Source organism: Phoca vitulina, unplaced genomic scaffold, assembly GCF_004348235.1.
Source record: "Phoca vitulina isolate PV1807 unplaced genomic scaffold, GSC_HSeal_1.0 scaffold43, whole genome shotgun sequence".
Classification (NCBI taxonomy): Eukaryota; Metazoa; Chordata; class Mammalia; order Carnivora; family Phocidae; genus Phoca; species Phoca vitulina.
This window is the reverse complement of record NW_022589746.1, coordinates 1,371,506-1,399,216: the sequence shown is the minus strand read 5'-3', so window position 1 is coordinate 1,399,216 and position 27,711 is coordinate 1,371,506. Positions and strand designations below refer to the sequence as shown.

Below are 27,711 nucleotides of genomic sequence, written 5' to 3'. Positions count from 1 at the left end.
CAGCACAGAGGGGAAACTGAGGCAGGCCCCACACAGGCTTTTCCTGAAGAGCCCAGCTCTCCCTGAGGCAGAGGGCCTGCCTCAACCAGGGAAACAACAAACGTCCTGCCTGTGTTATGAACAGACAATGCAAAGGCCTCAATGGGCCAGTCGACACAATGTTACCTGCATTTTTTGAATGATCATTATTATTTTATTAATTTGTTCCAAAGAGACAAACTTTATTAGGTTTTGAGAATCTGCTAAAAACATCATCCTTGATTTTTTTTTTCCTAAAGGGATTTGAGAAAATGCTCCTAGAGTAAATTTGGTGCATCCTCTTCTTCTGATCCAGCAGGAGGACTGCACCCCTCACCCCCACCCCCTGCCCCAGGGCATCTGTGTCCCTGCACTGGCTCTCGAATAAGCAGCTGCTATGGGAAAAGAGAGCCCATCAATCTCAGCTCCTACAAATACTTGGGGGAAGAAGACATTCTGAACACTAATGTTTTCTTGATAACTAGGGATCGGTCCTCTTTAAAACCCCAAACCTTCTCACCGTTTGCTGAGAATCTTTTCTGAATGTTACGTTTCCTGATGTAAGGAGAGTCCTCCCACCATGACCGCCCTGTTGCTGATGCCTTGGGATGGGGCAGCTGCTCGCTCACGTCACTGACCTCACGCTGGCTACTCTCATCCTTTCACTACCCCTGTGGCTGGCGTTCCTATCTCCCCACTTCTCAGATGGGCATGCTGAGGCACAGAGGTGAACTGGCTGGCCCACGGTGACATGGCAGGTGGAGTCAAAAACCCGAGTCTCACTGACTGTCTCAGCATTCTGTTTTCTGAGGTCATGCCCAATTTTATAGTTTCATGGTCTTTTTTTGACGCTAGACTATTAGTTGATCCTGTGTCTGTCTGTCTGGAATAGTCAGTCCTCCTCTAATCAGCTCAAAGTGTTAGAAGGTGGGAAAAGAAGCCCCTTGTTTCACATAAAGCAACTGGGGTGCTGGACAGCTAGAAAAGAAACCATGGATCTCAGGTGTAGAGAATCAATAGTGAATAGATTACACAAACAGAAGGCAAAAGCTTTGATATCTCTTTTAGCTGCTCTGGGCAGTCTTTGCTGACCTCTTGGCTCTCAGCTGAGTTCTGAGAGGTGTGGCTGCCATACAGCTGAGTTTCAGAGCACAGAGCATTCATTGCTGGGCCCCCGCCAGCCCTTCACCCTACCCCCCCCATCCCAGGGACACAAGGACAACTAGTAAGAGCCAGATGTCACGTGACTAGTTCCTTCGAGGGGTCCGGTGTGATTCCTATGCACCTCTCAGCACCATGAAGCACTACGTGAGCTCAGTGGTTCTCCAGGCCTGGTCCAGGAGCCCGTGGGGGTCCACAGACCCTTCGGGGGTCTATCCCATCAGAACTACTTTGATATTTACACTAAGACCTTACATGCCTCTTTCATGCTCACTTCTTCAAAAGTACATGATGGAGTTTTCCAGAAGCTGCAGAACATGTGATATTGGCACGCTGATGGACAACAGGATGTGTACTTGCATCGTCTTGTGTTTTAACAATTTCTTGGCTTTAATTTCTAATACAGCAAATGCTGATACATACAGCCCACGTGAACAGAAGGTCTTTGGGGCCTCTGATAGTTTTTGAGAAGGTGGAGAGCATGAGACAAGTTACTCGTGGGGCCCCAGGGGGGCTGGGTGTGAAGGGGCACATCCGGAGGCTGTGAGGACCAACAGGAAGCTGGTGTGGCCCTTCGAAGCAGGATGTGGATGGTCAGCGGGGGGGAGGGGTCCACAACCAAGCCAGGTGTAGGGGTGCCGAGTGGGCTTGGGTGGTCAGCGGGAGCCGGGGTGACCCAGCTGACCCGGGCTTTGCCACCAGGGAGACGCAGGCTGTCAGGGGAGCTGGTGTCAGAGAGGAAGGAGGCCAAGGCGAGCCCAGCCCTCCCACGCTACAAACCCCGGGCTCTGTGATGCTCACCACAGACAGCCTGTCAGCTCGGGCGACGCCTCGTCCCAGACTCCGACTTGGGAAGGCTTAATCTTCTCCGATTAAAAATGACACCCAAACTGTGTACTAAGCCACACATGTCATCACAGCCACAGAAGGTCAAAGAGATAAGAGGAGAACAGGAAGCACAGGAAGTTCTTTAAGGGGAAGAAGGCCATTTTTCTCTCTCTTTATGAGATTCTACTTGTCGGGCACAGAGACGCCCTTTGCTCGCGGCACGTGCGCTGGCGGTGAGCAAGCTGCTGTCACTGTCCCTCGTGACACCGAGCGGGAGCAGTGATCAGCCGCCATGCAGACGGCCAGAGCAAGGCCAGCCGGACCAGGAGCGGCACCTACCGCCTTTCAAGTCAGCGGACGCCCCCACGTACTGAAAGTTGTCCATGTTAATGACATCGATGATAGGGGACACGACCCGAGTCCTGTCCTGAAAAACAAATCGACAGAAGACGGGAGTCGGTATCACAAACAAAACAGAGCATCCCGCCCCACCAGAGGCAGGCATCGGTGTCCAGCGGCTTCAGGGACACCCGCTGCCCCTCTCACCACCTGCCACCCCCCAGGCCCACAGAGACAGAGGCCAGGGGCTCCCCGCCCTCACTGTCACGGACGGGGTCTGTTCTGTGCCGACCAAGGTCGGCAGTGGGCGGGCGGAGAGAATCGCTCCGAGAGCCGACAGCCGTGGCCACGGGACACCTCTGGCATTTGCCGCCCTGGCTGACGGCGAGGCCTGCACCCGTGTGTCCCCAGCGTTCTTTTCTGTTTCCCCAAACGCCAAAACTTCCCAGCACGGGGCTGCTTTCCTTCTGACAGAATCGAAGCTCCGCTGTCCTTACGTATCCTATCCCGTGAGCTGTGGTCAAGCTCGGGAAGGGACGCACGGCTGAGACAGCCACGCCGCACTGCTAGGAATCTGTTTCTGTGGGCCTGAGGTGTGTGTGATGAGAAGCACATGGATATCATTACAGCCGAAGGTAACCCAAGTCAACTCGAGAATCCCAGATTCGAAGTATGTCTCACCTGTGAGTCTACCCGACAAAGCATTTTTCCCCCTTAGATGGAGGCATTTCTTTTTGCCACAGTTATTACTCTGGGGGTTTGTGAACATAAGGCCTTTTAACTTTCCTGCCCTCTTTAAAATCAGATGCTTGATGCTGGTGAGAGGCATCGCCCCATGCGGCTAGTTAACAAAAGAGTAAATGCTTTCCTCGAGCCATTTACAGAACCCGCGCTAACCAGAAGAAAGACTGTGAAAAACAAATTAGTAACAGAATCTGCAGAGCTAAGAACAGAATACATCAGAGGAACACGTAAGAAAAGAGTATAAAGTTCCATCACCCCCCAGGTGCAAGTTTACGGGGTAGAAACCCCCGTGCGGGGCACTGAGCTCGAAGAATCCGATCTTCCTTGCCCAGCTCTGTCTGGACCTGGGCGTGGGAGTCAAAGAACATATAATGTGCTCGAGTTCTCAGTCCACTTCTTTTGTTTTGACTTCTTTTGATAGGACTGGAACTAGTGAGAATTACAATTTTCCACGCCTTCCATCCTTACTTGAGGAGAGGGCACTGGAAATAATTCTGACAGTTCCGCCGTGGACGTGTGGGGTCTACGCACATGCTAGCGTCTTGGCTGTGGCATCCCTGTGTCCTCTGCCTCCCTGGGGGACAGCCTGGGGCTGTGGGTACTGGCCCGGGAGAGGCGGGGCGGAGATTCCAGGGGGGTTCCTCTTTCAGCTAGGTTGGTGTGATGTGTAAGAGGGCTCAATTAGGGATGGACTCGAACTTTCTCGGCCACCCTGGCTCTGCCTCCCATATGAATTTGGATGTGTTATTAAAGTTCCCTGGACCCCAAGTCCCTCATGTGTCCAATGGGGGTAATACCTGGATTAAAGGTCATATGTAATGTGCCTAACATGTGGTAAGTAAAGAGTCCTATCAACAACTACTAGTGTACAAGATCAACATCATCATATGGTAATTGCTAGTAGCTTGTGGCTAGTTAGTATTTCATGACTTACTGTCCATTGGCTATGTCCTTGTCATGCTTGACTTGTAAAAGGCATGACTTGTTCATTCTCTATTTCTCTAGTACTTTCATTAAGTTTGCTTTATCACCCCAAAGAAACACTTTCTCAGGAGAGAGGAAAGAAAGTCAATAGACCAAGTAAAAGGCAAGAGACATGGCAAAAGGCCAAAAGTAATACCACTGATGACGTTTCTAGAGACAGAGGGACACAGAGTGCGCCACGGGTCACCCTGACAGCCTCAACAGGACAACCCTGTGGTCACGGGCACCGGTCCCGCCACAAGCCCGCAGGCTGGGTCTCTTAGTGAGCAGCACCACGGGAGACGCCCCCCCGCCCCACCTGTCAAGTGCTTTTCTCCCCGGCCGTAGATGCCTACGGTGAAGACAACACTCTAGGAACAGATGTCCAAGCGGCACTTCCTGCCGCACAGCGCGAGCCCCGTGCCTCACCTCGGCCACCCTCTCCAGGAGGGGCTCCAGCCAGTGCTCGTTGCACTCACAGTGGCTGTCCAGGAACGTCAGGACCTTGGCCTGGGCCGCGTCGGCGCCCCGGACCCGCGAGCGCATCAGGCCTGCGGAAGGGATTTCAAAAGCGCGTCAGGGTACCTGAGACAAAGGCCACAGACCAGCTCCTCCATCCCCACCATCGACGCCCCCCCCACCTCGGATCTGCAGCCCCCTTGCAAGCCTGGGTGGGAGGGGCAGTCCTGCCCTGTGGTCACCAAGACAGAGCTCTGTCGGGACGACTTCTCTGTCGGGACGACAAGTTTACTGGGTGCCCGGGAAGACAACTGTCTTAGCCCCGCCCTCTGAGAAAGGCCTCTTGAACTGGAGTCTCCTCCATCAGGCAACTCAAGTGTGGAACTTTTACAATGATTTTCCTGTGACACAGCGACAGGGTTTTCTGATGAACGGGGCCACGGAAGGTGTTACTCGGATGCTTCCAGGGGCTGATGGAGCCGATTTTGGTGGTGATAATGTAGTGAGAACAGTGTTGCAAATATCTTTGTCTTCCGAAGACAGCACAGCCCAGTGACATACATGACAAACCCCAGGTGATTGGCTTTTACACAAAAAATTAGTTCCACTATTGGTCAAATTAATGCCATTTTATACTTGTGACCTGTTCCTAATATAGGGTTTTTATGATCACGCAAAGTCCCAAGTGGTATCTGTGTCACTGGATGGGGGGTCATATGTGGCCTCTGTGATGGACGCTGCGCTCTATACAGCACCCCCGCCCGGTCTGTGGTTTCGCTTTTCACAGTTTCAGTTACCCATGGTCAGCTGCGGTCTGCAAGCAGATGACCCTCCTTCTGACGTCTCCTCAGAAGGTCAGTAGTAGCCTGACGCTATGGGGTCTCTGTCCCTCACGTCACTTCATCGCATCACGTGGGCATTTTATCATCGCATGTCAGGACAAGAAGGGTGAGTGCCATCGGATAAGGTATTTTGAGAGAGACCACATTCACATAACTTTTTTATAGTATACTATGATATCCTATATTTTACTATTATTGTTGTTAATCTCTTACTGTGCCTAATTTATAACTTAAACTTCGTTGGAGGTATGTATGCATAAGAAAAAAGAGTCTATCCAGGGTCCCATATGACCCATGGTTTCAGGCACCCACTGGGGGTTTTGGAACGTATAAGGGGGGATGACTGTATATGAAGATGATGTGACTATTCACAACCAGTGAGGACCAGTGTGTTAAGTTCCTTCATACACAGTAGTCAAATGGGTTTTCAGTGGTACTTATAGAGCCGCACGCCACGGGAGGGAAAAGAGACAAAGGCTTCTAGTTCTGCTGTTGCGAAGGCAAGAGTATCAGTTTGTATTGGGCAAACCCTTGCTCAGAGCACAGTTCTAAACCCCGATCGAAACAGAAAAGGCAAGTATTGTAAAGGGCCAGAGAGCAGTCAGAAGCAGGCAGAAACGGGAAGGGGTTCAATCCTTAAAAGAAGAGAACCAGTGGAGTGCCCCATGCATGTGGTGTTTCTCATGAGGTTACTCTACGACCCACAGCAACACCACCTTTTTGGCTCGCGGTGTCAGAGGACAGAGTCCAGGGTCTCTAGAGTGGCCGGAAACTGAAGGAGGAGATCCCGGAAAGGAGGTCAGCCCCCAGTCTGGTGATAACCTCCCCATAAATCCTCGGCTGACTCCTGATCCCCAGGCACAGGGAGACCCCAAGCAGTCCGTGAAAAGGAACGATCAGAAGGCAGAAAGAATGGAGATTTCAGCTGGTAACCACCCCAGGGACACTGAATTTGGCACATGAGTTCCGCCAAGGTCATCTTTGAAGTTCCTCAGCTGATTCTAATGAACAGCAAGATAAAGAATCACTGGCACAATAAAATCCTCAGTGCTAAATGAAGCTAAGCTGTTCCTTCGCTGTCATATTTTATGCAACTGATTTTCTCTGTCATCTAGTAGCAATACTGTAGGCATCTGTCTATATGTTCAAATATATGGGATACACACACACACACACACCACGTACAGCCAAGCACACATATACATTTGTGTGTGTGCATTTTCTCACTCAACTATCGCACACTTCATTTGTTTCATATAGACTTCCCACCCTCTGCCTTCCCCCAGCGGGCCCTCCTCATCCCATTCCAAAACAAAGCGTCAATATGGGCTCTTACCCGAGTGAACACCCTAATTTAAAGCACTTAGAAGCACGGATTTCTGAGGCTAACGGCACTCTCTGACAAGGCCAGCAAGTGATTTTTCAGTTATAAAATGCCGACACGAAAAATAATTTCTTTCTTTTCCCCCTCTTTTTTTTTCCCCCCCCCCCCCCCCGTGCTAGCAGACACTTTGGGTTTAAATTCAAAAAGTTATTATGCAGTTCGTCTGGAAGCAAATATAAGGCAATATTTTCAGTCTGATCTCAAAGTTTTGGCTTATTCTAAGCTTGGGAGACAGATGGGAGTCCAGCAAATAGAGCTTGCTTAGGAGCAAGGCCGGTCCCATTGTTTATGTATCTTGAACATCTGGATTGATGACCTGAGTTGGTTAAAATATGGTGCTGACAGCATTGTCCAAACAGGTTCAATCACTTTATCGCAGATGAAAATCGTGCTAAGAAAAACTGCACTGCTTGACTCCAGCTGGACTGTCCAGGGAACCAGAAAAAAGAGTGTCCATTGATCAGGGAATGCAAGCACCACTCCAGATCAACAGAGTCATCCTCAAATAACCAAAATGGCATGTTTTGAAGCTGTGCAATCTTCCTATCGGGAAAGGTTTCTCCGGACTATGGTGGAGTCTAGATGCCAGCCACCATGCCTTCCAACAGCACTGATACACTGGATGGTAATTACATTGTGGATTTAGCTTCCTTTCCAGACACTTCAAAGTAATACTTTCCCCCTTTGGAGTCTCTCTTATACCTGCCAATAAAGTCGACTCGATGAGCCCAGCTCCGGCAGATAAGACTGACAGCAGGTTTTGAAGCCGGCATTTGCAAAATCCAATAAGCATGTAATTGCAGCACTATCTTCCTTCTTGGGATGCCTCACCTTCAGCGGGCTGTCAAACTTGAATCCCTTATTTTATCAGATGCCTGGAGCATGGAGTCATTAAACTTCTCATTGCTAAGTCTTTGTTTTTCTTCTAAACTCTAGTACTCCAGGGACTGATAAGACTTCCTAGATTGTAAAAGGAAGAGAGGAGCCACTTTTCTAAATACACAAATAAAAATATAATTTGAACTCCTGCCCTAGTATACAGATAATTTCAATTTGAATGTCCTCCCTAGGCTTTGCAGGGAGGGGCTCCCAAGAGGCTCTGGGAGAGACAGACAGACAAAAAAGACTAGAAAGTTAATTGTTCTTTTAGCTGAAACACTTCTTTAAGTTATTGCCGGGCTCGGGAAAAGTCAGAATTCAACTGTCTTGGTATTGAATTAAGAAAAGAGTCTTACCTTCTCGCCGATCATTTCTGAGAACCCTCACCTTCTCAATTTTCCCCAAGAGAGCCCCGTCTTCAGCTAGGGAAAGAGAGAAGCAGAACATTGGGAACCCCGTTTACATGGGCTTCGTATTCAGGTATTGTGAATCTCGGTCATCTGCGGGCGGAGGATCTCCTGGGGCATCAAGGGGTATCTTCTTTCTGCGGGCCCTGATTTCTGGCCTTTTCAGGAAACTCGTCATTAGCACGCACACTAAGGGAAGCTGGCGTCCTGGAGAAGGGCCGGGCATGGGGGAGGAATCTGACACGGTACTCACGGTCGTTGCTGTAGTCATCCACCAAGATGATCTCTTTTATGAGGTGGGGAGGGCTTTTCTTAAGCACACTGAGGAAAAAAAGATAAAGGTTGGAGGCCTGTAAGGGGTATCATTGGGGTGGGGAATTCTCATGTGCTGGTCCCAATCCTTGGCTGGAGAAGCCATCAGCCACTCCTCGTGCTGCAGTCAGGGGACCTGCCTGTCCCCCCCCCGAAAGCCCTGGCCCAGGTGCGCTGGGGACGCGGGCCGTGTCCAGCACCCCTACCAGTGAACGCCTCCCATAAGGTGCAGCAGGTGGGCAACGGGGGGCCTCTCCTGCCCTCACCTGACCACTGTCCTCAGCAAGGCCGACCTGGCTTCATTGTGGAACGTGATCACCACGCTGGTGGCTGGCAGGTCCACCCGCCACTGCTTCCGTTGACACCTGAGGGAAAGGAAAAGACGGTTCTCTGAACGAAGAACCCGGACCTGTCTCGGGAAGGCTCTGGAGAGCGCAAGCAGCCCGACCGGCTGGGGTGGACCTTCTCGGACGAACTGGTTATCTGCAGAAGGGACCGGCACATTCTGAGAGAAAGTGACAACGGGACATAAGGAAACAGAAAAACACAACCGGAGTTACATTTTAAAAGACGATTTCGGCGAAAAGTAACATATTGAGAACATCTTTCTAACGCTGAAAAAAAAAAGCATGTTTTAAAACAGTGAAGTCCCATTTATTCTCACATGCAGATACACCTCTAGAGATGTGCTTTTCACAATTCACAGTGGTTATTTCTGAGGGGTGGAGCCAACTGTGCGTCGATGCTCTTTCCTCATTTCCGCAGCAAGCACGTGGGGCCTCTGGGATTCTTGGCAAAGCTGTATTTGGAACCTGGCTCCGCCCCCCCGCCCCCCCCCCCCCCCCCCCCCCGCCCCCCTCCCCACCCCAAGGCAGCAGGGACACACGTCTGTCACCCTGCAAGGCTGGGGCAGGGTGTGGGCCCGTGGGAACCTGAGCCCGCCCGCTCTCACCTTTCGTTTTAAGGAGTACTGAAAGAACCCAGGGACTGTCTCTGAACAAAGTCGATCCGGGGGGCCGGGGAGAAACTATGGGCAGATCAACACAAGGCACTTCTCAAGTCTGTTCTCCACAAACAGACACAAGACTGTGAGGACAAGGAATGGCTCTTTTAAAAAATAGGACTCGGCCAGCTCGAGGTTGAAGATGCTAAAGTATCCCACACTAGAGGTAGAAATGACCCATTAAGGTAGACCCAGCTCAGTAGAAACCATCATAAGGGACCCTCCAAGGCAGGCCCCATGGATCTGGAGAACATGCTACCATGGAGGTGATGGTTCCAGACACAGAGCAATACATCTGGGGCGGGCTTGCAGCCTGTTAGGACCGCGAGGCAACCATCAACTTGGGGTTTCAGTGCATTTAGAAAGTTTCCAAAATGGTGGTACCACGGACACCTGCTTGGAAAAAAGGCTGGGGAGACAGTAAAGCCTCTTTGCCCTGAGAGAAACCGTTCTGGAACAGTCTTTTTATACCCAAGGTCCAAAGAGTGAAAGATTTTTGCTGGGAGCCTGCAGCAGGGTGGGGACCTGTCCAGGGGCGCCCACCACGAGGTCCGTCCCCGGTGGCCTCTGTGCTCTGCAGACTGTCCCTGCACTTCATGCAGTGAAGCATACTGCCACCCGCACGGACGCAGCTGGAAACCTTCCATGGTGCCAATCCACTTTAAAAACCTTGTTCTACCTGTTAGCTCTTAACGCCATTTACCGCGGCTGTGAGGGATGGGCTTCCAGAATTAAAGGCCTCTATCTTAAATGGCAAATCAGTGGGAAAAGGAGACAGATTTCTTAAAAAAAAAAAGTCATCTCTGGAGCTCAGCCACGGCTAAAAGCACTTAAGCAGTTAAGGACTCAAGTGGCCGAGCGAGCAGCTCACGGACAATGGCCAGTACTTCCACATGAACGGGGACATCTGAAAGGAAAATGGCCCACAGACACTAATTTTCCCTCCTGACTGGGAAAACGACTTCAGAGAAGCAAATTTCGAAAAGGAGCAAGAAAAGCAGTGCAATTAAGAAGCAATTAATTCAGAATCACAAAACGGACTTCTTTTACTTATTCTGGTTATCTGGATAGGCTGACTTTCACTAATCATGAGAAAACTGCATAATCTACCCGTCATTGTTGTCCGGGGGACAAAAACACATTCTGGAATTAATATGGTACCTCATTATGGCTCCCGACAGCCGAGTCTTTAATGACAAGTAGACGGATAGGCTAGTTTTGCAGTTACTCCTTTTCTTTCAATTTTAAGAATTAGCCAGTTGTTGGATTAAGGAAGGGTGTGCAAGGTTCAGCTGTAAACAAATTCCCGAAGACAGTCCTTCCCCGGGACTCATTCCGTAATGCTAACGAGCAGCGTCGGAACAGCAATACCCTCCGTAGTGAGGGGCCCCCCAGGCCAGCGGGCAGCGCGGGCACAGAAGGATTCAACCAGGGAAGCACTTTTCCTCCTCGAATCATTGTCCACTTAACCAATCCAATCATGTCCTATTCTCCCGGCTTCCTCTTTTCTGCGGGAAGCCTCATTCTCCGCGAGCACAAGCACGGGCGAAGTCTCAAGGGGTCCCTGGAAATGTTTTTTTCCAGAACACAAAGGGCTGCTGCAGCCACATCATTTTATGAAAACTCCTCTGCATATTCATAAGGCACCAAGTTTTGCTAGGGCTTGGCAGTCAGGAGGCATACCATTTTTTAAGAGGCATCGCATTTTTAAGGCAAAGAGGGATAACGAGCAAAAACTGAGAACTATCTTACGCCCCATGAGCTAAGAGTGTATGTGTGTACGGACGTGTATGGATTCAGATCCGAACTCCTCACGCGGAGCCAAGAGAAGGGGGAGGGGGGAGTGCAGAATTTCTTTAAAAAGAAACAGAATAAATCTTGCATTTAAAGACTCCTATCCGTGCCACCCAGTCTTCACTACTGCAGAGTGAGTGAAAGAAGGCCCGATATAGCAGCTCATCGGGGGACTTGGCTGCCAGGGGCACGTTCCTACTGGAGCTTTCTTGGGGAGCAGAGGATGAACCACAGCGTCCTTCAGGTCCGTGGCAGGACGAGTCTGCAGCCGACGCGAGCTGGAAGCCGTGGGATGCCTGGGGCGCAAGACAGGGCTCTGGGGCCACAAGCTGGCCTGAGTCTCCACGGGTCTGGTAGTAGAGCGGTCATTCTGGTAACTTCCTATCCGGTAAAACGCAGACTTTAAAAACTGGACACAAAGTTTTTCTTTTTTAAGTCTTGAGTTTAGTTTTAAAATTTCTCTGCGACCACACGGCTATCAATATCTAACTCTTGAGTGGCTGGAAATGGAAAAAATGGCTGATCTCAACCACCATGTGCTCCTGAGCCCTTCTGAAGAATGAACTTGTCTCTGGGGCAGACTCGTTCTGATGTGGGGGTTATATTTGGGGTTGTTCATAAAGTTGATCAAAGAACCCAAAGCACCTCTTCAGATGCATCCCCAAATGCCCTGGGAAGCTAGGGGCTCTGTTTAAGAACGCAGGAGTTGAATAATGTATGTCTTCTACTCCACCCCCAGCATGCCACGGCTCACCACCATCCCAGCTGGCCTAGTATTTCCGCAAATGGCCTGTGGTAGACTTGGTTACCGAATGTGGCATCTGCGAACATGGCTCTCATAATCTTGCACGGTTACTGGAAAAATCAAATAAAAATGTATGAAAAAAAACCTTTGAAAATGGGAAAGGCCACTATAATTATAACTCAGGGGTGTAATACGCATTTGGTGGTTGCGCATGATCAGTGCCTGTCATCGGCACGTGGAGGTTAGCATGGAGTTTTCTCTAGGAACTTGGAGTTGAGGCCGATGTGACGGGCGTGAGACAGACTAACGCACATGATGATCCAGGGGGCGGGGAACGCACGGTCACTCGGGGGAAGAGGGGTTCTGAGGTCCGTGAGAAGAGCTCAGCGGATGGAAAGGTGGGGGATGGAGAAGCAGGCTTCAATAAAAGAGAGAGTTCCAGAACATCTACAATGTGTAGAGCAAGGCTACACTTAGTGAGACGGGCATGACAGCCAAACGGAGGGTCACAGGAATGAAGAAACACTGGGTGAATATGCTCCGTCTCCCTGAAATGCCCATTCAACTCAGATTTTGTTAGGAAAATAGCAAGCAAGTTGGCTGATTCGTAATTAATTTAGTCATTAAATTAGTAATTACACATTACTCTATGTCAGCATAAAGATTGGCTTCTATGATGGAAGAGATGGGAAATATACACACCTTAAAAGATAAAAAAGCAACATTTCAAACCATGTCAAGCCCACGTCGGCATTTTCTGGTCTCCCAGCGCTCAGAGATGCTCAGCCCCTCTATGAAGCCCGCGGGGTGCTTCCAGCCAGTCCCGAGAGAGGGCTGTGTAGACCCCACAACCCTGAGCATAACACAGCCTGCATCCTGATTACGAGCTGGAGTCCGCGTCGGAGGAGATCTTCTGGCCACGGGAGCCTTGGATGTTAGTTTCTGCAGCAGACACTTCTCACCGTGTGCCCCCAAGTCACCCTCCAGCCATGTCTGTGCTTCCCGTGGAGCAGCTCAAGGGGGAAACACCACCAGGCTCAGGCAAGGCCGTGGGATTTCAAGGTTCTGGGTGCTGTCCTATGTATTCCTCTTTACAAATTATTAAGTTGGCATTCTGGGTTCATTCAATCTGTGAATTCAGTTTGAGTCTGCCCCTGAGAGACAAATCTAGCTTTGGTTTGCTGGCAATGAAACAAAGCAAAGCATGGGGGGCGGGGAGCAAGTAAGCAAAAAGCAAAAGTTTCTGGGTTTGCAAAGATAAGGGTCAAGCCCTGGACCATGATACATCCACCATGGTGAAGAGTTTCCCGTGGCTTCTTGGGAAGAGCTGCTTTTGCCCAGGCAACCTCTGCCCCATCACCATCGGTGTGTGTATGCACGAGGAAGATTTCATACCCACAACCTAGAGACCATTACACAAGCAGCCATACACCCTCCACTCACTTTTATCAAGTCTTAATATTTTACAGGGCGCCTGGGGGGCTCAGTCAGTTGAGCGTCCTGATTTCAGCTCAGGTCATGATCTCTGGGTCATGGGATCGAGCCCCGCGTCGGGCTCCACACTCAGCACAGAGTCTGCTTGAGATTCTCTCCCTCCCCCTCCCTCTGCCCCTCCCCCTCTCTCATGAATAAATAAATCTTTAAAAAAAACCTATTTTACAACAGGGGCACATGACATGTGGTAGTTTAGTCCCTTGTGTCCTTCCCACCTCAAACCCTATCTTTGCCAGTAACCACCACCCTGAATTTGGTACTTCATTATCCCTATGTATGTTTTCAATAAACTACGTATATCCATATTCATAAACAATATATAGTATTGTTCTGTGCGTATTTGAAATTTATATGGGTGACACTGCACGGCGACTTGCTTTTTGCACCTTTCGGGAATACGCCTGCTTTGATCCACATTGCTCTATTTACCTCACGTTCACTGCTGACTAGCTGCCCACAGAAGGCACACAGCACATTCCGTCCCTTTTCTGTGGATTGTTAACTTGTCTGTTTGGAATAACGCAGCAGTGGACACTTTTTACATGCATGAGAAAGCTTCTCTGCATTATCTACCCACAAGTGGGACTGCTAGTCGTAGATTATGTCCCTCTTCAACTGAGCCTGAGACAGTCAAACTGTGCTCTAACATGGCTGTTAGTGGTTTCACTCCTACCCACAAGGTCAAGTTCATATTGCTCCATGGTCTCACCACTCTTGGTACCATCACAGTGTTTTAATTTTGTCAGGCAGACTGGTATGAAACGGCTGCTTAGGATTCCGATTTTTATTTCCCCAGTTACTAGAGGCCACACATCTTTCCATATGTTTATAAGCTGACTGGAGTGTTTCTTCTGTTAACTGCCTGCTCATATTTTTGGTCTACTTTTTGATTAGATTTTTACCTCACCATTACTCGATGACAGCAATTTGTATATTCCGGACATTATCCTTTGTCTGCCAGATGCACTGTAAAAATCTTCTCCAAGTCTGTGGCAGATGCTTTAGTTTTGTGTATGATGTCTTCTGTCTAATGTACGTTTTAAGTTTGCTTTTCAAACTGTGGCCCTGGGGTAACGTTTTCGCGACCCAAGGTCACTGATATATTCTCGTAGATTTTCTTCCAGATGTTTTAACTTTTACAAATACTTTTAACATTCACGTTCTCCACCTACCCATACTCTCATGAATGGGAGGACTGTCATCTCATTTTTCCTACGTGGATGATCCATTGTCTGAGCACCACTTAATGGCTCATTTACTTCCTCCCGGATTCATAATGTCACTGCTGTCATGCTGCATTTTTTATACGCAGAGTTCTGTTTCTGGTTCCACTTCTGCTCTGTTCATCTATTCGTGTAACCCTGCATTCATGCCACGCTGCCTTAACTGGAAGTAAGTCCTCACATCCGACACGGGAGGTTGCCTACGGTGTGTTGTTCTTCAAGGCTTTTATTGGCTATTTGGGGCTATGTGCCTTTCCTTTTGATTTTAAAGATCAGTTCTTTAAGTTTCATGAGAAAAAGCACCGTATGACACTGTACTGAATTCCCACATTAATTTCAAGAGAATTGGTATCTTTATAATATCGACTGGGTTTTTTTTGGGTCCTTCAATTACGATTTTTTGTTCGCTTTTGTTTTGTTTTTTAAGTAATGTCTACACCCAACGTGGGGCTCGAACTCAGGATCCCGAGATCAAGCGTCACAGGCTCCACCGAGGGAGGCAGCCAGGCACCCCCTTCAGTTATGTTTTGTATTTTTCTAATCTTCTCCAGAAAAGTTGTGCGCATCTTATGTTGTGTTTATTCCTAACCGCGTCCCGCTCGCTCTACAGAGTGGAGTCTGTTGTCCTGTCTCCTAACAGGCCAGGACTACTGCTTGTCTCTGCAGGTGGACGCTGTGCTGCGGCCTCAGGGGGCTCCCTTCTTTGTTCTGACAGTCTGTAGGCTCTCCTGGATTTTCCGCTAATCAAGTCATCCACACTTTGTCCTTTTCTTTCCATTTCTTACCTATATTATGGTTCTTGTCTTAATAAGGCACTGGTGATGGCCTACGGCATAAAATGCGGTTTAAAAAAACAGGGTAGAGATCATCGCTGCCTCCATCCCATCTTTGATGTCCATGTGATTAGATTTTCATCATTAAGCATAATGTTTGCAGTGGATGTTTTATTGATACCTTTAATTGGGTTAAGGAAATTCCCTTGTAAGTGCTAAATTTTACTGATTTTTTTTCCCTTTCCATTTATTTTTTTTTTAAAGATTTTTTATTTATTTATTTGAGAGAGAGAGAATGAGAGAGAGAGCACATGAGACGGGGGAGGGTCAGAGGGAGAAGCAGACTCCCTGCTGAGCAGGGAGCCCGATGTGGGATTCGATCCCGGGACTCCAGGATCATGACCTGAGCCGAAGGCAGTCGCTTAACCAACTGAGCCACCCAGGCGCCCCCATTTATTAAGTTTTTCTTAAGCTTTTCTTCATTATTTTTTAAAAGGTTTTATTTATTTATTTGAGAGAGAGAGAGAGAGAGAATGAGTGCATGTGTGCAATTGGGGGGAGAGGCAGAGGGAGAGAGAGAATCCCAAGCAGGCTCCACACTGAGCATGGAGTCCAACGCGGACTCGATCTCATGACCCTAAGATCATGACCTGAGCTGAAACCAAGAGTTGGATGCTTAACCAACAGAGTCACCCAGGAGACCCTAGCTTTTCTTCTTTAATCCATTGAGAAGGTAAATTGTATTAATACAGTTTCTTTGCTCAGTCATTCTTGTAGTCCTAAAATAAACTCTAATGGGCTATGATTTTTTTTTAAATAGAGCTGTATTATATTTGTGAGGATTTGGTTGAGATCTTTTGACTCTATAACCATAACCGTGACTGGTCTACAAGTTTCTATTCTTATGCTTTCCTTTTCCAATTTCATAGTAAGGTACTCCTGCCCTCATGAAGCAAACGGGGTAGCTTTCCCTCTTTTTCTGTTCTTTAAACTAGCCCATGTTTTAGGTAAACCCACTTGAGCCTTGTCCATTTGGGGAAGGCAAACTTTTTATTGCTGTAACTTTCTTTCGTGGCTTGTATTTATTCATATTTTTTATTTCTTGAGTGATTCTGGTAATTTCCACGTTCCTAAAAAACTATCTATTCTATATAATTCTGTCACATCTATTTGCATGTAAGTGTACTTACAATTCTCTTACGGTCTTTATAAGCTCTACTGTATCTATAGGAATGTCTGTGCTTTTCTTCCTAATACTATTTAATCATGGTTTTTCTTTATTTTGGTTCATCAGTATTCTTGGAAATTTCTATTTCTTTTTTCAAGCTTTATATAATCCTCTCTACTTTGTGTTTTCCTAGTTCATTAAATTTTTCTTTTTCCTGAATTATGTCCTTCCTTCTGCTGTTGAGGTTTTACCCTGTTGTATTTTCCCACCTTCTTGAGTCACAGAGTGGGCCTGGGTTACCCTATGGAACAAACAGGTGGCTTCAAATCCAATCAAATTCTATAGGACGGAGAAACAAAAGCAGTTCTGTCCTTAACCAGGAGGAGGGTGGGGTGAAATGGGGAGAAGTGGCCTGAGGTGTAATGATTCACTTTTTAACTCCAGGAAAGAGCGACGTGGCATGTCTCCATCCTATGCCAAAGTACACACCGCGGGCCGGGCCCCGGGGAAACAGAGCTGCCGAGGGAGCCCTGGGGCTGCGCCCCCTGCCGTCTCTAGCACACCCAGCACCTGACAGTGTGCCAGCCTCCACGCACACCTGCCGGCCAGGTGAGACCAACCGGGAGAAGCTGCGTGAGGGTCAAGCTCAGACGGTGAGGCCGGGATGTTTCAAAACCTCGAAATAGATTCAAGTGGATTCTCTCACCTCCCAGCCCGTTTGCTCGCTGCCTGTTCAGAGGAAGGCTCTGAACAGCAGGTGACCCCAAAGAGGCCCTGAATGCACATTTGTCCCCTTGTGCTCCCCCACAGAGACCACTTCCGTGGTTTCCATTTCAATGGAGAAAAAAGAGCGGGTCTGTTGTTTGTGTGTGTTCCGGCAGCCTGACACAGCTGTCCCCATGGGAGCTGCCGATTCCCACATAAGCTGTCCAGTTGGGGCACCCGCCAGGCACATACTCTTCATTCAGGATGCCGATGTCCTTTGGGGGCAGGGCCTGGACTCCTGATCGCCATGAAGTCTGGACAGTTAGTGTCAGACTCTCAGAAGGGCTATGAAAATGCAGATGCCTTGGCCCGTCCCCTGGGGTAGGTCTGAGTGATGCCTGAGAATCTGATTTTAGAAGCTCCCCTTTTCCCCAGGTGAAGCTGAAGCAGGTTGTTCTTAGGCCTCATTTTTTATTTTATTTTTATTTATTTTTTATTTTTAAGTCATCTCTCATTTTAAGAAACTTGGCAGAAGACTGACAGACTTAGGGAGCTGTAATCAGACTCATCCGAGGAGCTCTGGATTTATACACCCAATTCTGATAATGGACCACAGAGCACAGAGGTTAAAAACCACTTCTCTAGATTTTGGTTTCCCATTCCCCGTCCACCTCAAGCTGAGTCCCAGTGTCCATCACGTAAGGACCCCGCCTGTGCTATATTCCTCACACTCTCCCATGGCTGTGAAGCCCGATGCCTCGAGTCAAGTCTGAGGCCTCTGGAATAAGGCCCCAACACCCAGGGCCCCATGGAAGAAGACCTAGCCCACCCGTGAAGTCTGGACTCACTACAGGAGGTGGGAGGTACTTGAGACAGGCTGGCCCTCTACCTTCAGAGCATGAAAAGCTTTTATAGGCCAGACTGGGTGGGATGCCTCTCGGGCACTTCCTCTCGGGCCACCCACAGATAATCAGCCTCCCATGGCCAAGTTCACCGTGCATTTTGCTGCAGAGTTCTAGGAAGGCTGGACAGACCCTGGCGTAGAATGGGTGTTGGATATGGAAAAGAAGGCAAAATTGAAAGGAAAGAAGAAAAAAAAAGAAGCAAGCTAACTAGTTGTTGTATAGTGTTCATTTAATTAAAACATGCTCTGAATAATCCTCCCAACAGTGATCATGGCGCTATATTCCACCTAATCAACTAATTTCTGATCAGTCCTAATGGCTAGAGAGCTTATTCCCACAGAGGTTTCTTAAGGCGGAAGAGAACCAAATCCTCAGACATTCCAAAACCTCTACAGGACCCATCTGAAATTAAGCTTCTTAAAAATCTAGTTGGCAGGAGATGGGAATAAGCCCCATTAATCACCATGGGTTTGTCTCGTTTTGAAATTATTAGTCTAAAACAGCTCTCTCGAATACTGCCAGTTCTTGTATCCTGAATGCATACGGATCAGGGGCATGACCTAAAACAACATACTTATCCTCGCTGTGACACGAGGAGCTCGAGCCGGCCTGATTCACCACACTCCCTGGGAAGTCCTCTGATGCCCTGGAAAGCCAGCAGTCCCAGAGGAGAAAGCACACACATGCCCTGGGTGGGGGGGTGGTGATGCACGAACACACACTCTTCACTCACCGGACACCCCAGGCCCAGGATCCACAGTGTCCTCCTCCCAAGGCGGGAAAGCTTTAGGCTTCCCTGTGCTGCCCGCAGCGAGCACCGTCTGATGGGATAAAACTGTTCTTTCATTCAAAGGCCATCAATTGCCCTTTACTGCCTCTAGCTTTACACGCACTGAATTTTAACTGAAAACTTTTTCAGGAGTCAAGAGCTATTGAAAGTTGTGAAAACTACAGCCCTGGATGAAGCCATCTGAGCTTCTGTCATCCGCTCCTGCTCGCCGTTCGCGTGGAGTCCGTGCAGAGACGGAGAGCACAGGACTGCCCACTTTCCTTCCTCCCGATGCCAGGGGAAAAAGCTGTCCTCTCTGGAGGGAAGCCCACGCTGCGCATCAGACAATAAGAACCGTATGTCCCGTTTCTTGCCCCTTGCCTGTCCCCCTGGGACACGAGGCACCAACTGTCCCGCTCAGCGACACCAACTCTGCCTCCAAGTTGCCAAGGACTGAGTTTTTACTTTCACTGCTCTCCGCAGAGATGTGCTTCTATTTTATCTGCTCCCTGCTGTCCCGAAGTGGCTAATCTTTAAGAGTATCTCTCTTAGGGATTACTCAGGCAGTGGGCTTTCTTTTCTGCTCTGTATCTTTCTCTTTCAGCCGTGGCCTCAAAATAATGGAGTCTGGGTGGCCACTGAGCAGTAGTTCTGACTTTTTGAACTTGGTAGAAGAAAGCTATGTGCCATCAAGGATGATGTTTGGAGGGACCACTCTTTTCAAAGATATAGTTAGTTGCTCTGTGTTGTTGACTGTTGGACACAGATCAACTTTCCATATAACAATACGATGACTAGTCATCGAAGGTTGCAGAGGATCCATTCCCTCACACGGATGACGGCAAACAGCTCGTTATGTCCCTGGACAAGTGTAACAGGGGCGCCTGGGTGGCTCAGCCGGTGAAGCGTCTGCCTTCGGCTCAGGTCATGATCCTGGAGTCCTGAGATTGAGCCCCCTGTAGGGCTCCCTGCTCAGCGGGGAGTCTGCTTCTCCCTCTGCCCCTCCCCCTGCTTGTGCACGCCTGCTCTCTCTCTCACTCTCAAATAAATAAAATCTTAAAAAAAAAAGTGTAAGAATGTAACCCTGAAGTAGAAGATTCACTATTTTAACTGCCTCTGCGGCCCCAGCCTATCACTATTCCGTACAGAGAACCAAACACCCCGTGTTTGTCTTGGCATGGCGTGTGTGCATTTTTTCCAACCAATGTCAGGGTAATTTGTTTGGTTCCCTAATCCTTGCTCATGTCAAATGTAACACCAATGTCTGGAATCTTGGGAAAACACATCAACTTCTAGTTGATGACAGAATGGCGTGTTATGGTAAAGAATGATAAGGTTGTCTGACATATCTGGACACTGACAGTTATTACGTTTTACGTTCAGTCCTTCTGACTCTACGATTCTGTGGGATGCCTCTAGGCACACCTCAAGGAGGGTATGTCCTTCTCAGTATTGCAAAAATCACCCTCTCTTGCTCCTTTCTGACAGATTTTGTTTTGGGTGAACTGCCAAGCCTCTGAGGTAAGTTCTGACTGCCCCAATAGAAACTCACTTTCCCAGCCTCGGTCACGGCCACAAAGAGCCATGACTTCGTTCTGGCCCAGGGATTATAACAGAAAGTCTGCTGGGCAGACTTCCAGAAAAGCCACTGAAGAAAAGAGCATTTCTGACCCCTTTACTTCCTGTCTTCAAAGTGATCGTGATGCATGGAGCTATGGCAGCCTTTTTACAACCAGAAGGGAAAAAAAAATGCTGACTACAGTGGCGAGGACATCAGTTCTCAGCCAGCTGAAGCAGCCTTAGGGGTCGCCTCCAGACTTCCTGTTAAATAATTTAATAAAATGTCTTTTTTGCTTAAAGTATCCTAACCGACACAACACAGTAAATGAACCCGATCAGAATACTAAACAGAAAACCATGAAACAACATATAAGAGTTTCAAGAAAAGACACGCCACAGGAATTCTGTGCATTGTGAATTTACCATTCATGTCCGTAGGGAATGGAAAGTAATTCTTAGGGTGAGCAAGCTCACAGAGCACTTCAGTTATCTGAGCTGCCTGAAAATACATTTGAAGGTCTCCTCTAAGATAAATAAATTAAAAAAAAAAATAAAACCAAGACTCAACTTACGGCATGATATGGTAGGATGCATGAAAACTACTTCAGCAACAGAAACAGGCTTGTGTAATATATGGTGGTGCAAATGAAACACCGCTTAAAAAATCATTATATAAAATATAATAAAATGATTATATAAAATAACTTCAACAATGATCTGTGTCGAATTCCAGGTAAATCAACAAAACCAGAAAGTGAGTGGGAGAAAGTAAAAGCATATTAATTCGTCATGTGGAAATATATACGGTTTTATTCTTGGCATTAAACCAACACTCCTTTAATTTCAGTGTTTTTGTGGAACTTTTATAAACATGGAAAGGTGCAACTAGTTGACTCCCATATAGGAAACAAACTTTCTTAGCCACGGGAGGGAAAAACAACTGACAAAACAGAAGACCAGCAAAGTAAAACACAACATGTTTTCCACGTGAGAGAGGAGAGAAAATGGTGAGAAAAGCAGGCATGAAAAAAAACAGGATGATATAAAAAACCAGAGAACAGATCCACCATGAAAATGGCATAGCGTTCTATTACACTTCGGACCATCAGGCTGGCCTAAAAATAATACAGTACTGGTTGCTTACAAAAGACAAACCTTAATCAAAATGACACCAACAATGCAAAAAGAAAACTAATTGAAGACAACAATATATCAAGAATAAGCAGAATCAGGCGCCTGGGTGGCTCAGTTGGTTAAGCGACTGCCTTTGGCTCAGGTCATGATCCTGGAGTCCCTAGATCGAGTCCCGCATCAGGCTCCCTGCTCGGCAGGGAGTCTGCTTCTCCCTCTGACCCTCCCCCCTCTCATGTGCTCTCTCTCATTCTCTCTCTCTCAAATAAATAAAATATTTTTTTTAAAAAAAGAATAAGCAGAATTGAGTAGGAAGTTAACATAATAAAAAGTAAAACGCATGGCAAACCAGAAAAACATCAGATGCAATGCCAGAGGGTAATTTTATGTTAATAAAGGTATACTTCATCATGAATATATCATTTCTAGGTCCCGAATCACAGCAGTCTAACATATCAAGCAAATACTCTTAGAAATAAACAAAAACTCAGCAAACTGTAGTAGGGGCTTCAAATTCTTCTATCGGGTGGATAATAATAAGGATCAAGAGGTTTTGAATACAATTAATTAAGCTGGTTTAACAGGTAAATTTTGAACTTTGAAACAATGATAGATACTACCGGCCTTAAAAAAAAAAACAAAAAAAACCCCATCAGATATTTCTAGAAATGAGAAGGAAAGATTGTAGCCTCTGGGGTCAGACTGCTGTTGCTTAGAGTTACGCAACCTGGGGATTCTGTCTCCTCAAGTATAAAACCATAGTACCAGGAGGAGCATCTACTTCAGAGTTGTTGCGGGAATGACATGAGTAATGCTTGCGAAGTGCTTAGCATAGCGTCAGGGACCAAAAAACTTGACTGCAGGGGGCTACCAGGGCCATCACTCATCTCACACCACAAATAAAGCCCTCCGTGTCCTCCAAGTCAAATCATCATGTTGCGATGTCTGACTACACCACAATACAGTGAGAGAAAAAAAAAAAAAAGAAAACGACTTGTTTAAACAGATAAAAAAAAAAAATCAATTTCTTACAGTTTTGAAACTCTCTCCGAAATAAGCATGGTATTAAAAAAGAATCCACAAGTAGAATTCCAGATGAGTGAGAAATAAAAGGTCATTTAAAAGGAGGCTTAAACAACAACAAAAATTATAATGCTACATTTCATAATAGGGGAAATTCAGCCAAAGCAGCCCTCAGAAACAAATGTTAACAGACATAAAGTAAACATTCAGTTCTAATGGGGGGTGGTAGGAAAGCAGAGGGAAGAAAATATAAAATAACACAGGCTGACATGAATATGCTGGAAACAGATAAATCTTAGAATGTACGCATAATCCCAGGTTCCTAAGGATGAAAGCAAGAAAGGGTAAAAAGACAAAGAAGTAGAGGAAGGAAAAAAACCCAGAGAGACAAACCCCTGGCATTTCTAAACAGAAAAGAGATTTAAGTGCATATGCACACAACACACGCCAATAAATTTGAAAAGCGAGCGAAACTTATCTTCTGGGAAGATATAAACTATCAAAATTAATTCAAATACAACATAGACAAACCTACCATATGTCAACATCCATGAGAGAATTTTTAAAAGTCATCAAAAGACTGCTTTGAGTAAAACAAAAACGGCTCTAGGTTCAGATGGCTTTTATAGGTGAATTTCAGGAAACAATTCCTTTGTAAATAAGTTTTTCTTAAGCATCTTTTTTTTTTTAAGGATGATTGTTCTAACATTCATTTTACAAAGTTAGCATAAACATGAAGCCAAAGGCAGATGAAGGGAAGGGAGGAAGGGAGGCAGGGAGAGAAGGAAACCACAGATCATTTCAATTATGAATCTTAATCTAAAACCCAAAATAAAATAGTAGCCAAACTCAGCAATACACGGAATACATTCTGGTAGATTCTCAGAACCAAGTAATACAGTGACATTTAAAACAGGACTTCCTTTCAAATGAGTGGGCAAAAAAGGTTAAAAAAAAAATACCCCAACACTGTTAGCATTAAAACCGAAAAGAAACAATCCCTACTTCCGTCACCAGAGAACTAGCTAAATAAACATAAAATGGAATATATAAAGCCATTAAAAAGGAAAGCTATATTTAAAATGTTTCCTATGGATCAATGAGTGAAAAAAAGGAGAATGCCAAAGAGCAAATATAGTAACATATTTTTATATAATTACATGCATCTAACTATTGCAGGATAATATAAGAGACAGATCAGGAAGGACATTCACAAGAATGCTAACGCTTATCCCTGCCTACTGAGACTTTTACATCAGGTGACATTCCTTTTAACTCTTTGGTATGGTTTCCTTTTTTGGGGGAGAGGGTGATATACAGCAAACATGTATCTACTTTTTAAAAGCTACTGTCAAAAGAAAAAGAAACTGTTTAAGAAATTAGATGTCTTTTGAAGAGGTCTGATACCAGCTCTCCTATGCAAGGTAGGGACAGGTCCTTCTGGGTGGCTCGCTACTGTGCAGATGAAACGGGGACAGTTGCTTAAGATACAGTTTGCCAACCATGGGAGGGGGTGTCATCATCGCCACCGCCGGCAGCCCTGTCATCCGTGTCTTACCCTGAGCCCCTCGGCGCTGGAACTGCTTACACCCTGGAATAGACAAATCCTAGGACCCTCTTCCCCTCATCCTGGAGGCCGTGACAAAAGTGTGTTCAGAAATGCGACACGGCCGTGTGCTGCTGGGCACCTCTTTCCAAACAGGCTTCTGGAGTCAACAGTGCCAACGGAGTCATTGTATGAGAAGCCACCAAGTGAGATCCGGGGCAAGCGGTGGAGGGTGAGTGAGTTACAAAGTACGTGAGGAGCTGCGTTAGGTGTTAATCTCCAGGGTAAACCTCCCCAGGTAACTCCAGAAGCCTTCCAGGAGATCGAGCTGCCTGAAGACTATTCCTGGGGTCTCTATTCCCCTCTACGACCTCTCCTCCACCATCTAATATACCTGAGAGCGAACACATCTGATCACTTGGGTTGTCTTAATCTCCCACTATGCAGGGCAGGACGAGTAGGCTCTGGCCCCTCGAGGTCTAGCTGCTATTCATCATGTGGCAGCAGAAGGACATTTGCTTTGCTACGCTTCTTTATTTACCTACCAGGAGTCCATAATTCCTGATCTACACTTCTGAAATTTGAAACTCTTAAAAAAACAAAACAAAACAAAACAAAACAAAACAACTCCTATCCTATTTCGTGGCAAAACCTGAGCCCACCTGAATTCATCTGGCAGCAAAACGTGACCCAGACTGAGGTCTATCAGCTTTATTCATCTCGCTTCGTGTGAATGTTCATTAAGTTTTCCCGCAAAAAAATATTAGCATTTAATTATAAGGTATTGTTCCAGAATTAAGGATATTATGTAATAAATCTATCCATGTAGTATCTATCTGGAGTGAAAAAAAAATCTGAATTCCTCAGGAGTTTAAGTGAGGGACTGGGAAGCTACATAAGTACAGACAGTCTCTATCCCCAAGAAGCTTACTAAATACCTGGAGGAAGAACATGTGAGCCCAGAAACAAGGGAGCCCCTCCCTCACACAGAGGGGATAGGCTGCGGGGGATGTCAGCTGAGGGCTGGGAGCCCCTGGCATGGGGCCGGTCGGAGGCGACCCTTTGGAAGAAGCAAGGTGAGCTGTGTCTTGAAGGATGAGCCGGGGTAGGAGGCCGGGCCAGCTGCTGTGGGATGCTGATGCAAGGCCAGGAGGGTGGATTACGCTTCCTGTGGTCTTCTGTGATTTCTTGCATGGGAAGGAGCAGGTAGGAGTGGCGCCTGGGGAGGGGGGCCTGGAGATGCATGGAGTCACCTGAGGTAGGTGCTTGCAGCAATTCCAAGGGGAGGAGCCAGGGACTGGACCGAGAGTGGCAAGGAGAGGAAGGAGTCCATTTGAAAGGGAGGCCAGAAGAAGAGAAAGGCACTCCATGCCACGTGGGCCACTCACAGTCCCACGGGCCCGTACGGATCAGACAACCCGAACCAGACAGGCATTCTAGCTCAGAACAACAACCGGGGACTTTTCCAGTGTCCAAACATAGCACTTGCATGTGAGTATCAAGAACAAGAATTACCTTGGCCTTTGCACTTAATAGAAGAGAATATAAAAACGAATTATCAACCATAAAAAGGTGTTGGTTTCAAGGGTCACAGCGTAAGTACCAAAGGAAATTCAACAATCACCATAAAGGAGAAAAATTCCATGGAGAACAAACCTATTAACACTGAAGCCATTCTGGTGATCAGAAATACCTCTGTGCTTAATAACACAAATTCAGGGATGGATAGCGGGATGGTTTTAAATACCACGTAGAACTGTTTCGAAGTCCCAAACGTGTAACTTCTATCCAGGCTTGTGCCCCGAATTCCAGATTTTCGCGTATCTCCACTGCCCACTTGACCCTTCCACTTGGATCGAAGTTTCCCCCCTAGTCCTTGCAGCAAGGCTCCCCTAACCACAGCTGATGTTCATGCAGCACCTACCGTGTGCTGAGGAACTTACAAGTGTTAACTCATTCACCCCTCACCACAGCTCCGTGAGATGCCTGCTGCTATCGCCCCAACTCACATGGGACGGAAGTGGCTCAAGGGGCTCAGGGATGGGTCACTTCCACGGGTTTCCCGGATTCTGTCCTTGCATCTCCCACTCCAGCCCCAATAAGCCTGGTCTTAACACAGCCACCTTTAGAAGAAGCATCCTTTACACACCTAATTCAGATGATGCTTCTTTGCTCAATAACGTGCAGTGGCTCCCATCTCTCTCGGGGGAAAACCCAGTGTCCTTATAATAAGCCTCCAGGCTTCCCAGATGCCCTGACTCCTGTCACAACTCCTGCTCCCCTTGCCCAGCCACGCCGGCTTCCCGGCCGCCCTGATGTGCCTGGCACACTCCCTCTTCAGGGAACTTTCCCTTGCCACGTCCCCTGAAGGGAACCCCTTCCCACTATCCAGATGGCACTCCCTTGTCCCTCCCTCAGATCTTTGCCTAAAAGCCTTCCTGTCTGTGAGTACCTTCCCTAATGACCTGTTTATTTTTTCCCCGTTTTACAGAGATATAATTGGTGCACAGCACAATGACTCGACTTAATGTATACTGTGAAGTAATTACCACAATAAGTTTAGTTGACAGCCATCATCTCATACAGATACAAAGGAAGGAAGGAAGACACGTAGTTTTCCTTGTGATGACAACTCCTAGGACCTACTCTCTTAGCACCTTTCCAACACAGCATACTCCAGTGTTGACTAAAGTCACTATGCTGTACATTACATCCCTAGTACTTATTTCTAATTGGGTGTTGTATCTTTTGATCAACTGCCTTCAATTCTCCCCCCACCCCCACCCGATAATCACAAATCTGATCTCTTTTTCTATCAATTTGTTCTTCTTTTTCCTTTCGTTTTTTTTTGGCGGGGGGATTCCACCTATATGTGAGATCACATAATATTTGCCTTTCTCTGTCTGACTTATGTCACTTAGCATAATGCCTTCAAGGTCCATCATGTTGTCACAAATGACAGGATTTCCTTCTTTTTTATGGCTGAGTAATATTCCAGTGTGTGTGTGTGCGCATGCACGCATGTGTGCGTGTATCACAGTTTCTTTCTTTATTCATCCATCAATGTGCACTTAGGTTGCTCCAGGTATTGGCTACTATAAATAACGTTGCTATAAACATGGGGGTGTAGCTATATTTCTAAGATAGTGATTTTGTTTCCTTTGGATAAATACCCAGAAGTAGAACTATTGGATCATAGGGTAGCTCTATTTTTAATTTTTTTTTTTTTTTTTAGATTTTATTTATTTGAGAGAGAGAGAGAAGGAGAGGGAACATGAGCAGGGGGAGGGGCAGAGGGAGAAGCAGGCTTCCCGCTGAGCAGGGAGCCCGATGTGGGGCTCGATCCCAGGACCCTGAGATCATGACCTGAGCAGAAGGCAGACGCTTCATCGACTGAGCCACCCAGGCGCCCCTCTATGTTTTTATTTTTGAGGAACCTCCATACCGTCTTCTATAGAGGCTACATCAATTATACTCCCACCAACAGTGCACAAGAGTTCCCTTTTCTCCACATCCTGGCCAACATTTCTTATTTC

At 47.0% G+C, this 27,711-nt stretch overlaps 1 protein-coding gene across 1 annotated transcript in view; it reads right to left on the bottom strand.

Moving 5' to 3' along the window:
* Positions 1-27,711, bottom strand: part of GALNT2 (polypeptide N-acetylgalactosaminyltransferase 2) — a 183,429-nt gene that overhangs the window by 28,190 nt on the left and 127,528 nt on the right. The window contains exons 4-8 of the mRNA XM_032430382.1: positions 8,603-8,701; positions 8,278-8,345; positions 7,974-8,039; positions 4,483-4,604; positions 2,347-2,434 (exon numbers count right to left, since the gene is read on the bottom strand). Of these exons, the coding sequence (XP_032286273.1) occupies positions 2,347-2,434; positions 4,483-4,604; positions 7,974-8,039; positions 8,278-8,345; positions 8,603-8,701 (443 nt within the window). The remainder of the gene's footprint in view (positions 1-2,346; positions 2,435-4,482; positions 4,605-7,973; positions 8,040-8,277; positions 8,346-8,602; positions 8,702-27,711) is intronic.